The sequence below is a fragment of the Bubalus bubalis genome, chromosome 20 (genome assembly GCF_019923935.1).
Source record: "Bubalus bubalis isolate 160015118507 breed Murrah chromosome 20, NDDB_SH_1, whole genome shotgun sequence".
In the NCBI taxonomy this organism is placed as follows: domain Eukaryota; kingdom Metazoa; phylum Chordata; class Mammalia; order Artiodactyla; family Bovidae; genus Bubalus; species Bubalus bubalis.
In genome coordinates, this window is record NC_059176.1 from 48,588,713 (window position 1) to 48,602,123 (window position 13,411).

Genomic DNA, 13,411 nt, shown 5'->3' on the forward strand with positions numbered 1-13,411 from the left:
GGTCCAGGCCACTGAATCCCAGACTCGGGCTCCTCTTCGCTATTCTTTGGCAAAACTAGAACACTAAGATTATAGAGTTGTTTATACATGCTAGTGGCAAAGAACCTGCCTGCCAATGCAGGAGATGTAAGAGATGAGGTTCGATCCCTGGGTCAGGAAGATCCCCTGAAGGAGGGCATGGCCACCCACTTCAGTATTCTCGCCTGGAAAATCCCATGGACAGAGGAGCCTTGCGAGTTACAGTTCATAGGGTCACAGAGTCGGACTGAAGCGACTTGGCAAGCAAGCAAGCAATACAGCTAAACAGATCCAATTTAAAGGGCTGTGCTTTATGCAGGGATTATATTCTACTTTTGGTGTTAAATGTCCTGGGGAAGAGTTGTGATATTTTTTTTTTTGCCATCCTATGCGGCTTATGAGTCTTGGTTCTGTGACCAGGATTGTACCCAGAACCTTTACTGTTAAAGTGCAGTCTTGTGCTCAGTTGTGTCCATGGACTTTGTGTCCATGTCTTTGTGACCCCATGGACTGTAGCCCGCCAGGTTCCTCTGTCCATGGGATTTCCCAGGAAAGAATATTGGGAGTGGGTTGCCATTTCCTCCTCCTGACCCAGGGATCAAACCCGTGTCTCCTGCATTGGCAGGCAGATTCTTTACTACCACACCACCTGGGAAGCCCATACCTGGTCTCAGGTCTTGACTTGAAAAAAATAAACACTTGGCAACCCGAAGTCCATTTCCCCAATTCGGGCGGGCTCTTGTAGGCTCCTGAAACCAGATACCTGGAAGCTTTGAGATGGGCTCCTAGGCGCCCATCTCCCTGGAGGTGTTTTAAGCCCATTCTTTCCCAGTCATCACTGGAATCCCAGGGCTGGAGGAGGAAAGGCTGGCATGCTGGCTGTGCCTGGACCCCCTCCTGGGGGAAGCTCAAGGTTTCCAGCCCTTCTTCCCCATCAGCGAACAGCCAAGGGCTGGCAGCTCCCCAGAAGACACAGCCTCTGAAGCCCAGTCTGGCAACAGGAGCTGGCTTCTGTCCTGGAGGCCTGTTGGTGGGAAAGCGGCTTTTCTCTACAAGTGGTAGGAATTCTGGGTCTTGGCCGGCACCCCTTTCTCATGGGCTCAGAGCCCTGCAGGTGGCCATTCTAGTGGGAAGGACGGTCAGGTGCTCCTCTGGGCCCCCTGGAGAATGAAGTACTCGTAGGGGGTTCCTTCCCGGGAAGGGGTGAGAACAGGTCCACCCAGAACCATGGAAAGAAGCACTCACAGTCACCTCACTAAAGAATATTCATTTATTTATAATTATTGCTAAGTAAACTTCTCTTTGAAACAGGAACATAAAAACACAGTAGGGCTTTGCACGAGTGGAATTTCTAAAACAGTTGGTTCGTATACATGTCAAAATAAGTTAGAATGGAGTTCGTCCAGGAGTTTCCAAGTCACGTGAGAGGCCTGGAGGGCCTCTTCTGAACAGGTGGGGGCGGGGCGGGGCGGGGTGAGGACAGGAGCCTTGCTGAGACCGCCGCCCTCGCCCCCAGCTCAGGTTGTGAGTTGTGCTGCTGCTTCCTTCTCTCAGCCTTGCCCAGGTCCAAGGCACGGGGCGGGGGCGGGGGTGGGGGGTTGTTCAAGTATGGAACCTCTCAGAGGGCTGGTGCTGATGGCGGGGCTGGGGGAAGCCAGGAGAGCGCCAGCCTGGGGGCTGGACCTTGTCCTGTGGGCTTCCAAGACCAAGGCCACCGGGTGGCCGGAAAGAGGAGGAGGAGGAGATACGGGTTTTTGTTTTTGGTACCTGGGGTGGGGGGAGAAGACGTGGTGGAAAGAGGTAGTTTGCAGGGGACAACGCTTCTGCTCAGCAGGAGAAAATGTCATCTACAGTGACGGGGTCACTGCCACCTGAGGGTCGTCATGGCGGGCACCTGGGAGGCTGGGGGACTCGGGGTCTAGAGAGCCACACTTGGGGTGAGTGAGGACCCCCAGTCCTCCCATTTGCTGCTCAGCATGAACTCTAGTGAAGAAGGAAGGGGCACCTGGCTGCCTGATCCTGAGGCTTCTGTGTCCTCCCCTCCCCCCATCCTGATCTCAGCCACCCTGAGGCCTGGCTTGTGTGTATGTGTGTGTGTGTGTGTTAGTCACTCAGTTGTGTCCAACTCTTTGCCACCCCATGGACTGTAGCCCGACGGGCTCCTCTGTGCATGGGGATTCTCCAGGCAAGGATACTGGAGTGGGTTGCCACTGGTCCTTCAGGAAGGACACAGCTCTGGGGGCACCTTCTCCCAGCTGCTCCCTGGGGCCCAAGGCCTCACCTCCTGTGCCTCTGCGGATGGCCCTGCCTGCCCCCACTCCCACCCCATCTCACAGTCCTCACGGTGCGAGTGGGTGGGAGTCTGGGTGCCCTGGCATTCCTCAATGTGCTCTTTCACCGCCCCGGGGGCCCTGCAGTCTTTTTCAGCTCTGAGGCAGGAGCTGGGGACAGAGGGGCTGAGAACAGGCAGGCATGGGAGCTCTGGCCACTGCTCTGAGCGGCATGGAGCGAGTCACCGGCGGGAGGGGCCGGGCAGGGGTGGAGGGCCTGCCAGGCTCTGCCCCCTCCTGCCTTTCGCCCTCACCTCCTGAGGCTTCCTGCCCACAGCTGCACACGCCCTCCAGGGCCAGACCAGCAAGTACCCCCTCCATCCCCACCCCGAGTCCCTGGGCTGCTCTTGGCTGGTTGGGGAGCCACAAAGCACGCACAGCACACAAGAAAGCTTCCGCTGGGAAAAAGAAAATGATGTCCGTCAGAAAAGAGAATAGGTGACGCAGATTTGGAAAGAAAAAAAATAAATTACCTTCAAAATACCCCCCCCTTTGCTCAAAAAAAAAAAAAAAAAAAAGTGTTTTGTTTTTTTTTTCTCTATGGTCTTCCTTTTTAAAATATGTTGCTCTTCCTAGGACTCTGGTGACTCTTGGCTGTCCCCATCCTCAAAATGCATCCTTATTAGACCTTAAATAAGAAAAACTCCAGTCCCCCCTCCCCCCAACAAGCCATCCTTGGCCTCCTTGAGGACAGCCCCTCTTGGTCCCCAGTGACCCCCTCTCTGTTCCCCTCACTTGGGGGGCTGCCACCTTTGTTAGCAAGTGCCTCATGCACTGCATGTCCTGGCTTTGTCAGGGGACCCTGGCCTGCTGCCCTGGGTAACAGTTTGTTGGAATCCACTTTTGGGACACTCACTTCCAACCAAACAGGGCTGTGAGATGGGGGCTTTCTGGGGGCTGGCTGGAGAGGATGGTAGCCAGGGTTGGGGCTGCACCCTGCTTTCCTAGGGGCCGCATGCATGCCTGGCTGGCAGAGAGAGTGGAGGGCACCAGGAGGTAGAAGGCAGAGGGCCCTGCCTGGCTGTCTGTGGACTGGGTGGGGAAGGGGGCTCGGCCTGGGCTTTTCCCAGTCCATGGGCTGATGGGAGCGGGTGACTGTGGGGAGCAGGGCTGACCAACCAGCACAAGAGCTCCACCATCCCTAGAGACAGGAGATGGTCCAGAGGAGAAACACGACATGGCTCAAGAGATCTCTTCTCCAGTGACAGGGCCCCTGAGGAGCCATGAGGGCGGCTCCCCAACACTGGTTGCCCCCGCTCTGCTGGGCCCGGAAAGACAGAACCTCTGCCCTAGTGGCCTGTCCCCAAACAGCCCCCATCCGCATTTCTCCCGCAGCAGCAGGCCCAGGAGATGGGGACCTGGGCTTCCCGGGTCATCCTTCCTTCCCCACCATGCCTGGGGCCTGTAGTACAGTCTCCATTTGGTCTCCAAGTCCCTAGTGGTGCAAACGACCAAGTGGGAGGGCAGGGCTCAGGACAGCGGGGCAGCAGCTCGTTCCTCAGCTGCAGGGAGGCAGCCGGCACGCCTCACGCCCTCCTCGCCCCGTTCCGGGCGGCCCGGCCTGTGCTATAGCACGTTGTAGTAGGCCATCTCTTTCATGGCCTGTTCGGAGAGGACGCTGGCCTCGGCGCTGCCATCCACACCCGCGTAGGCGTAGGCGTTCTCCTCGAAGTCCTCCATTTCCTGCTGGCTGTCAAGCTCAGAGGGGTCCGTGCCCGTCAGCTCCATCATGGGGTCTGCAAGAGAGGGCACAGTCAAGCTTGGCTGCTGCCTGTGAGAATGGCCAGTCACTCCCACACAGGAAGCAGAACTAAAGGAGTGGTTCCTAGTCACGGCTTCCAGAAGATTCAGTGGTTTCTTCTACCGCCCTGCTCTGGGGGGACCTGACTGACTCCTGTGGCTTCTCAAATGTGTGCCGAGTGAGTTCAGGCCTGGATTTGAACTCTGGGGGGGTCTCTTGCACCTCCTGAGTCACGAAAGTGAAAGTTGCCATTTTCTCTGACTCTGCCACCCCATGGACTGTAGCCCGCCAGACTTCTCTGTCCATGGAATTCTCCAGGCAAGAATACTGGAGTGGGTAGCCGTTCCCTTCTCCAGGGGATCTTCCCAACTGAGGGATCAAACCCACGTCTTCCGCTTTGCAGGTGGATTCTTTGCCATCTGAGCCACCAGGGAAGACCCCTAAGTCACTAAGCCCTTATTTATTCTTTGCAACATGACTCATTAATCCCCTTTCCCATATGAAAGATTCCTGTGCTGTATCATGTTGGCCACACCACTTATTTGGCACCTACTGTATGCCAGGCACTTCACATGTATCATCTCCTGAATGCTCACAGCGACCCCATTTAGGAGAACAAAAGCAAGTTCAGAGAGGTTAATCAACTTGCTCAGGGGCACCCAGCAAGTGCTGTTGTTTTGATCTGCTTGTGACTATCTCAAAGGGCTGTTTCTCCTGGTGCCAACTGTATCCTCTGGCTCTGTTCTCCAAGGCCAAACACTCAAGGTAGGTAAACAAAGATGATGAGATAAAAACTCTTTTAAGAGGCCTCCAGTCATTTTATCAAATTGAAATCTTTTATAAAGCTCTTACTGTTGGAACAAAGCCAGATAGAAAACTCCAAGAGGTGAAGGCCTGGGTGGGGCTGCCTTCTGATGAGTTTTGGAGGGAGGGAGGCCCAGAGGACACTGGGAGGCTTGCTAGCAGGGACTGTGGCTGAGTCCCAGTGTGCATTCTGCCCCGTCTACCTAGGAGATGCGATGTGTTTGGGAAGAAATAGAACCCAGCCCAGGGGTAGCCTTGATGAGTCTAAGGCATGGTTTTTCAACCTTGGCATTATTAACACCTTGGGCCATGAGTCTTTGTTTTGGGGGACTGGCCTGTGCATTGTAGGATGTTTCACAGCATCTGTGGCCTCTGCCAGCTAGATAGCAATAACATCACCCAAGCTGTGATACCCAACTGTCTCTTGTGTATTAGTTGCTCAGTCATGTCTGACTCTGCGACCCCAGGGACTGCAGCCTGTCAGGCTCCTCTGTCCATAGGATTCTCCAGGCAAGAATACTGGAGTAAGTTGCCATTTCCTCCTCCAGGCAATCTTCCTGACCCAGGGATCGAACCAGAGTCTCCTGCATTGCAGGTAGATTCTTACCGTCTGAGCCACCAGGGAAGCCCCAAATGTCTCTTAGACATGGTCAAATACATGTCCCCCATTGAGAACCACTGATTGAATGGCAATCCCACTCCTTGACAATGAGTGGCTCAGGATGAGGAATGGGACCCAATTCTGACCAATGAATCATGAGGAAAGGCCTATTAGTGAGTTCTGAAAATGTTCTCATTGGTTTCATAGAGCAAAGGACAGCAGGCTCTTGCTCTTCCAATGGAGGTGAACAGGGAAGCATGTTGCCCTAAAGGCTACTGGCAGCTATTTTGTGACCATGAGGAAAATCACAGCCAATGCTGTGGAGAGAGGGAGTCTCACCCTATCATTGCTGAGGGGCTGGATCAGTCAACTTTGCAGATAACCTGGACTGCAAATCATTTCTTCATTTATTTCCTTATTGTTTAAGCTGGTCTGATTGGGGTGTCTGTTGTGTCCATGGCATATGACACACTGGGTCTTCTGACTATAAAACAAGGTCAACTGCACCACGTCTTACAGACCCTAGGCGGTTTCTTCCTCAAATCCTAGTGGCACACTTTAATCGGCTATCATATAGCTGATGAAAAATAAGCTACATAAAGGCTGAAGAATTGATGCTTTCAAATTGTTGTGCTGGAGAAGACTCCTGAGAGTCCCCTGGACTGCAAGGAGATGAAACCAGTCAATCCTAAAGGAAATCAACCCTGAATATTCATCGGAAGGACTGGTGCTAAAGCTGAAGCTCTGATACTTTGGCCACTTGATGTGAAGAGCCATGATGCTGGGAAAGATTGAGGGCAGGAGAAGATGGGGACAGAGAATGAGATGGAAAGATAGCATCATCGACTCAGGGGACATGAATTTGAGCAAACTCCAGGAGATAGTGGAGGACAGGGAAGCCTGGTATGTGGCAGTCCATGGGGTCGCAAAGAGTTGGACGCAACTTGGCAACTCAACAACAACAAAATAAAGCCAGGAAAAATTTCTACCTTTGAGTCTCTTGTTACCCTCCCAACTTCTTTTATTAACTCTACTTGGCAGTTCTAATTGGCCCCAGGGAACAGTTTGAACCATTTATTTATTTTTTTTGCAAAAACATTAATCTACCTCTTAAATTACAGTCCTATAGTTTATTGGATAGCTCTATCTAGAATGTATGCTGCCTTCCTCCTGCACAAGATCAAGCCTGAGCTTCTCAGACCAAGGTTATATATGAGTGACTTGGGCCCCAGCCATTCCCCTGCCAATCCCTGCTTTACTGTCTGTTATCTGGTACAACCAGGAAGAAAGCCATTATAGGCATCCTTGGTTGCTGACCTCAGATAGAAAGAGCTTATGCCTTAGCCACACCCTGGAAGAGAGGTTTGTAGGGACAGCTGCTTTCAAAGGACCAGTCCTGCTCTGTCCCTCCTGGTGGGTTTGCTTCCTAGCAGATGCACTAGAGTACTGGCTCTCAGACTGTACTGTGCATAGAATTACCTAAGGTGCCTAAAAAAAAAAATCCGGATCCTGGGCCACATGCCAGATCAATTACATTCGAATCTCTGTGGTTGAGACAGGCATCAGCACTTTAAAACTTCTCTAAGTGATTTCAATGTGTAGCCAAATTTAAGAACGGTTCTCTAGAGCTTAGATCAGAGGTTCCCAATGTGAGTTTCTTGACCGGTAGCTTCCCTTTGACTTAGGAACTTGGAAATGCAAATGGTCTGACCCCACTCCAGACCTACAGAATGAGAAGCTCTGGGGGGTGGGATTCAGCACTTTAACAAGCCTCCAGTGATTCTCATGCTCCCTGGCTCAAATTTGAAAACCATCACTTCATTCAATGCCTCTCAAGTTTTCCAGTGCAAACAAATCACCGAGGGATCTTTCTGAAATGCAGATCCTGATTCAGCAGGTCTGGGATGGAGGTGAGTCTGCAGTTCTAGCAAGATCCCAGGTGATGCCAACACTGCTGGCCCCAGAACCACATGCTAAGGAAGAAGGTGCAACAGAGCATCTATATGCAGCCAACAGCATTCCATCCTCACTCGGGAAGAATGGAAAACTGAGGACACTTGTTTCTGCCAGAAAACCCCAGGCCACTCACTGTTCCAAAGCTAAAGCAGGGTTATTTCCATCATGCCCCAGCATCTGATTGGCTCCTCGTGAGTAACCTCACATGGCAAGTCAACCCACCCAGTGATTGTCAACACACATTCCTAGCTGTGCATCTTGGAAGAAACTCCAGAAAAGTCAAATAGCTCCAGACTATACAAGGAACCTTCTGCAAGTGTGGCTGTCTACTCCTTCCTGTAGAATCTCTAAAGTGTCTCCTCCCCATGAGGCCAGAAAGAATAAGGTGCTTCCACTACTGACCAGCGTTGAGGGGAGAGCTCATCACTAACACGTGGGGATGTTATAACCAACAGCCAATGAAACCTCTGCCAACTGCAGAGGTGAGCAAAAGTCTCCTGAGTATGTGGGCTGCATTCCTTCCGCCAGGCACTAGGAAGAGTGTGACTGACTGTATTACCCTTTTTGCCTTGGCCACTGGGAAGCTCAGGGCTCCCTTTTGCATGCCCACAGAACCTCCCACTTGTACTTGGGCTTGTGACCTCACCTGGCTCTCCCTTATCTTTCAGTTGGCATTTTCCCTTTTGTTACTTTCCTTCCCATCCATTTTTAAACTCATTATCAATTGGGGGATTTTTGCAGAAACTAATGCCTTTGACTAGTTATTTTTAATTTGGCCAGTCAAATATTAATTCTGTTATTTCACTAACACTTTGCAGATTATTACATTCAATAGTTATACCTGACACACCTATAAAGTCTTCTCCAGCACCATGAGTTTCATTTTCATTTTGAATATCCCAATCAAACACTAAGGTTTTTTTTTTGTCTTTTTGTTGGTCTAATACATTCTGAATCAGAACTATATTCTGAAGAACTATCATCTTCTGAGACACTATTATTTATGTTGCTTAGACAATCAGAGGAAGTAACTGCATAAAATTCACCAAAAAATTCTTTTACTCAAAATTTTATAATGCATCATTTTTGAAATTTTATGGTAATAAACTTGCGTTTATAATATACACAAGGTTGGAACAAAAATTTAACAGAACAAAATGTGAATTATGACAATCGTAAATTGTATAATGAACCCTTGATCAATTTTAAGCTCTAATAACTTTGCACGGTGACGTTAATTGTATCACTCTCTAAAAACATATTGATATGTCTCCAGACAAAAACGTCTGGGTAATAAAAGACATATTAACACATCTCTGGTCAAATAATGTGTTAAAAATGCCCTGTCTCAGTGATGATCTTGCATGAGTTCCCTAACTTCTCTATCCTTCAGTGCCTGCATCTGTACAATGGTGATAATAACAGAGCCAACCTCGCAGTGAGGGTCATATGAGTTAATAAAGGCTTGGCACACAGCACTCAACAAATATTCTTTTTATTATTGTTTATGTGAGCCCACGTAAGTCCTTTGGAGAATACATAAATGTCCCATCGTTATCACGCTGATGGCCCTCCGGGGAGCCCCCTCTCCAGACCTGAGCCCACCCCAGTGAGGTCTCAGGCCTGGCCAGCCTCCCCGCTCCCCTCACTGGACAGGAGGCTCCTGAGTGCGCCATGACAGGACCGCTCCTGCTCCGTCCTCGGCGTGTGGCCCACCCACCTTGGCTGTCCAGGCCGATGTCCATGACGCCGTGCTTGACCTTCATGTGCCGGCTCAGGTTGCCCTTGAGGTTGAACTTGCTGGAGCAGTAGGGGCACTTGAAGGGTTTGCTACCCGCGTGAAGGTGCATGTGGCCCAGCAGGTTGTACATGCGGTTGAAGGACTTCCCGCACACCTGGAACACACCCCGCCCCAGCCCGGCCTCGTCAGCCTGGGGGCCTGTCCTCCCCCGCCCCTAGCCGCTCCCACCTCCATGGCTGGGCCTGAATCGCATCCCCTTTGTCCCTTCCTATGTGACCGCAGAGGCCGAGGACTGGGCCCCTCCTTGCAGGTCACCGTTCCTGCGGGTCTGCCCCACACTCCCCGAGCCGAGGCTGAGACCCAGGCTGGGAGCTCTGGCAGCACTAAGTCTCTGGCCTGGGCTCCTGAGGCTGCACCGTGACCTTCACCCCCACCCCCAACTCTCCAAAATCAACTTCGGGGAATTCCCTGGCGGTCCAGTGGTTAAGATTCTGCACTTTCACTGCCAAGGGCCTGCGTTCCATCTCTGGCTGGGGAACTAAGATCCCACAAGCCTCAGTGCAGCCAAAGAAAAGCAGCCAATTCAGTAGCTTGTAGGACTTCAACCGTCACCACCTACCCCCCACCCTCCCAGAGCCCAGCAGTTTCAGCCAACGGGGGTGGGGTGGGGGGAGCAGCCCCCCCCCTTGCCCAGCCTGGGTCCCGCCTCCTGTGATCACACGCTGGGGCCACTTGTGAGCAAGTCCTGCCCCGGGGCCCGAGGGTCCGGTACCTTGCATTTGAACGGCTTCACGGGCGAGTGGACGATCATGTGGGTCTTGAGGGTCTGCTTCTGCACGAAGGTCTTGAAACAGATGTGACACTGGTAGGGCCGGACGCTGGTGTGGATCAGCATGTGCCGCTTCATGTTAGCCTGCAGGGTGAACTCCCGGCCGCACACCTCGCACTTGAACTCCTTCACGCCCTGTGGGGAGGTGGGGGGGCGGGCGGGAGCCGTGGTCAGGACCGCACGATGGACACAGGTTCTGGGAGTGTGTTCGTGCGGCCCCGAGCATCAGGGCTTCTGGGAAATGACTTCCTGTTGTTTGCTGTTTCTTAGTCTCTCAGTCGCGTCTGACTCTGCGACCCCATGGTCCCAGTGTCTATCTCTCGGCAGACAGACCGTGTCTCCTGTGTGGGCCGGCTTGACACAGTGAAGATGACGTGTGTGACCACCAGGGGGCCCTGCCCTTGGGGAGCTGACTACGTGCATGGTGTGTGCACTGCATACACTGAGGCTGATCATGGGAATGTTTTCAGTTTTATCAGCCTTTGATTTTTGCTTTCCCCTTTTCTTCATAGTATTATTTATTTATTTATTTATTTTAACACTTTGTAGACTTGTGGGGATTTTAAAGTCTACAAAGATAGGAGAAAGATGGCAAGTACACAGCACGTGTACTTGTCGCTCTCTATTCTCATCACCCAAGCCCGCTGCAGGCATAAATAATCAATCATCTGGTTTTATGGCCAAGGCCAGATTCAGCTGCAGAATCCTTCTTAACATTACAGTCTAGGTAGCTACACCAATTGAATGGAGGAGCACCTGCCATGAAATCTGCAATCATCTCTGCTGCAGCAGAAAAAGTTCCCAAGGGGACTTCCCTGGTAGTCCGGTGGCTAAGACTCAACGCTCCCAATGCAGGGGACCCTGGTTCGATCCCTGGCCATGGAACTAGATCTTATATGCCATAACTAAGACCCAGTGCAGCCAAATAAATTTTTAAAAATATATTAAAAAAAAAAAAGTTCCCAGGGCTGGGACAGGCTGGATTCTCGGCTTGGCAGGATATTCTCCCCTACTCACTGCAATGTCCACTGTGAGAGACAAGGACACGAGTTCAACCTGGAGCCTCTCTAAGGCCACAGCTATGGAGAGTGGTAGCTCTATGCACATACGTGCTGTACTGGTCAGTCATGTCCGACTCTTTGCAACCCCATGTACTGTAGCCTGCCAGGCTCCTCTGTCCATAGGACTTTCCAGGCAAGAATACTGGAGTGGGTTGCCATGCCCTCCTCCAGGGGATCTTCCTGACCCAGGGATCAAATCGGAGTTTCTTATGTCTCCTGCATTGTAGGTGGGTTCTTTACCACTAGCGCCACCTGGGAAGCCCCAGCTCCATGCACATTCAGCTTCAGTGTGAAGCTGGTTGGCTTTGGGTGCAAACCACAGCGCAGGCCAAGTGCCAGAGTGGGATGGTGGGACCTGAGAGGCCTCATTCAGCCTGTCTGGATGTAAAGGCCCCTCAAAGGAGGTGATGCTGGCTGAAAGTCAGGGTGGCTAGCAGCCTCCAGGGAGGGAGGAAGGCAGGGGAGAACTGGTCAAGGTGATGTCTAGAGACAGCGGACAAGACAGTGTTGCTCTGCCATCTGTCTCCACAGGCCACTTTGCCTCATTTCAGAGTATCTGGAACCAATTGTACTTCTCCATAACAAATATTTTCCCTTACATTCATTCCCTTTTTAAAGCTTTTTTTTAAAAAATATTTATTTGGCTGTATCGGGTCCATGTTGTAGCACATGGGCTCCAGAGCACACAGGCTCAGAAGTTGTGGCCTGTGGGCTTAGTTGCCCTTTGCCATGTGGGATCTTAGTTCCCCGACCAGGGATCAAACCTGAGTCCCCTGCATTGGAAAGTGGATTCTTAACCACTGGACCACCAGGGAAGTCCCTCACTCCCTTCTACAATGAAATATATTTAGGATTTGCTTAAAAGAGAGTCAATGGCACCCCACTCCAGTACTCTTGACTGGAAAATCCCATGGACGGAGGAGCCTGGTAGGCTGTAGTTCATGGGGTCGCTAAGAGTCGGACACGACTGAGTGACTTCACTTTCACTTTTCACTTTCATGCATTGGAGAAGGAAATAGCAACCCACTCCAGTGTTCTTGCCTGGAGAATCCCAGGGACGGGGGAGCCTGGTGGGCTGCCGTCTATGGGATCACACAGAGTTGGACACGACTGAAGTGACATAGCAGTAGCAGTAGCAGTAAAAGAGAGTCACACGCTTTTGATAGACTCTCGTAATTATGAGAGGCAAGGGGAGCCCTTTGTGTTCTTGAGCATCTCATCTACTTCCCTACGGCATCCTGGCCTCTCTCTGGCCTGGGTCCTCCCAGCTGTGAGATGGAAAATCAGCGATTCTCCAACTATGCTCCTTGGGTCCTGCAGGGATTCTTCAAACACTTCAGTTCAAATGTTTTAAAATGAATAAAGTTTTACTATTTAAAAAACTAATTTCAGAGCGCCTGAAACACTGGGGCTGAAGCCCCTGCAGAGCTCCAGGTTTGCGGCCGGCCCAGTAAGTCCCCCCAAAGTGTTTGCTGTTGACCTAAGAGGGCCCAGCAGGGTGGCAGATGTGTCCCCTCTGCTCACCTGCATCTGAATTGCAGGTGTCAGGATTAGGGAGGAGAAACCACATTCAGAAACATGTCTTTGGTTGTTAAATTGAAAAAACGGTTCATATCGTTAAAAAAAAAAAAAAAAAATCCCCCAAACCACACACACAAAAACCAAAATCCAAATAAACAAAAACTACTTTCAATTACATCTTTTTCCTAACACTCATCAAAATAAAGCAGAGACATCACTTTGCTGACAAAGGTCCATCTAATCAAAGCTATGATTTTTCCAGTGGTCATGTACAGTCCCTTGGACAGCAAGGAGATCAAACCAGTCAATCCTAAAAGAAATCAACCCCGAATATTCATTGGAAGGACTGATGCTGAAGCTGAAGCTCCAATGCTTTGGCCACCTGATGCAAAAAGCCAACTCACTGGAAAAGACCCCGATGATGGGAAACACTGATGGCAAGAAAACGGGGTGACAGAGGATAAGAGGACTGGATGGCATCATTGATTCCATGGGCATGAATCTGAGCAAACTCCAGGAGATGGTGAAGGACAGGGAAGCCTGATGTGCTGCAGTCCATGGGGTGCAAGGAGTTGGACACAACTGAGCAACTGAACAACAACATCAAAATAAATATAATGATAAAAATAAGAAACATTTGGGAATTCCCTGGTGGTCTGCTGGTTAAGAATCTGCCTGCAATACAGGAGATGCAGGAGACAGGAGTTTAATCCTTGGGTAGGAAGATCCCCTGGAGGAAGAAACTGCAACCCACTCCAGTATTCTTACCTGGAAAATCCCATGGACAGGGGAGCCTGGAGAGCTATATA

General features: G+C 51.0%; 1 protein-coding gene across 9 annotated transcripts in view; it reads right to left on the reverse strand.

Annotated features, from left to right (window-relative positions):
• Positions 1 to 1,274: 1,274 nt before the first annotated feature.
• Positions 1,275 to 13,411, reverse strand: part of ZNF710 (zinc finger protein 710) — a 74,196-nt gene continuing 62,059 nt past the window's right edge. For 8 of the 9 annotated variants that reach the window (XM_044933118.1, XM_044933120.1, XM_044933124.2 and 5 more), the window contains 2 exons: positions 9,964 to 10,155; positions 8,930 to 9,345 (listed from right to left, as the gene is read on the reverse strand). In XM_044933118.1, the coding sequence (XP_044789053.1) occupies positions 8,956 to 9,345; positions 9,964 to 10,155 (582 nt within the window). In that variant the 3' untranslated portion in view covers positions 8,930 to 8,955. Of the gene's footprint in view, positions 4,085 to 8,929; positions 9,346 to 9,963; positions 10,156 to 13,411 lie in introns of those variants that run through there. The other variant, XM_006058219.4, reaches the window with a different exon arrangement.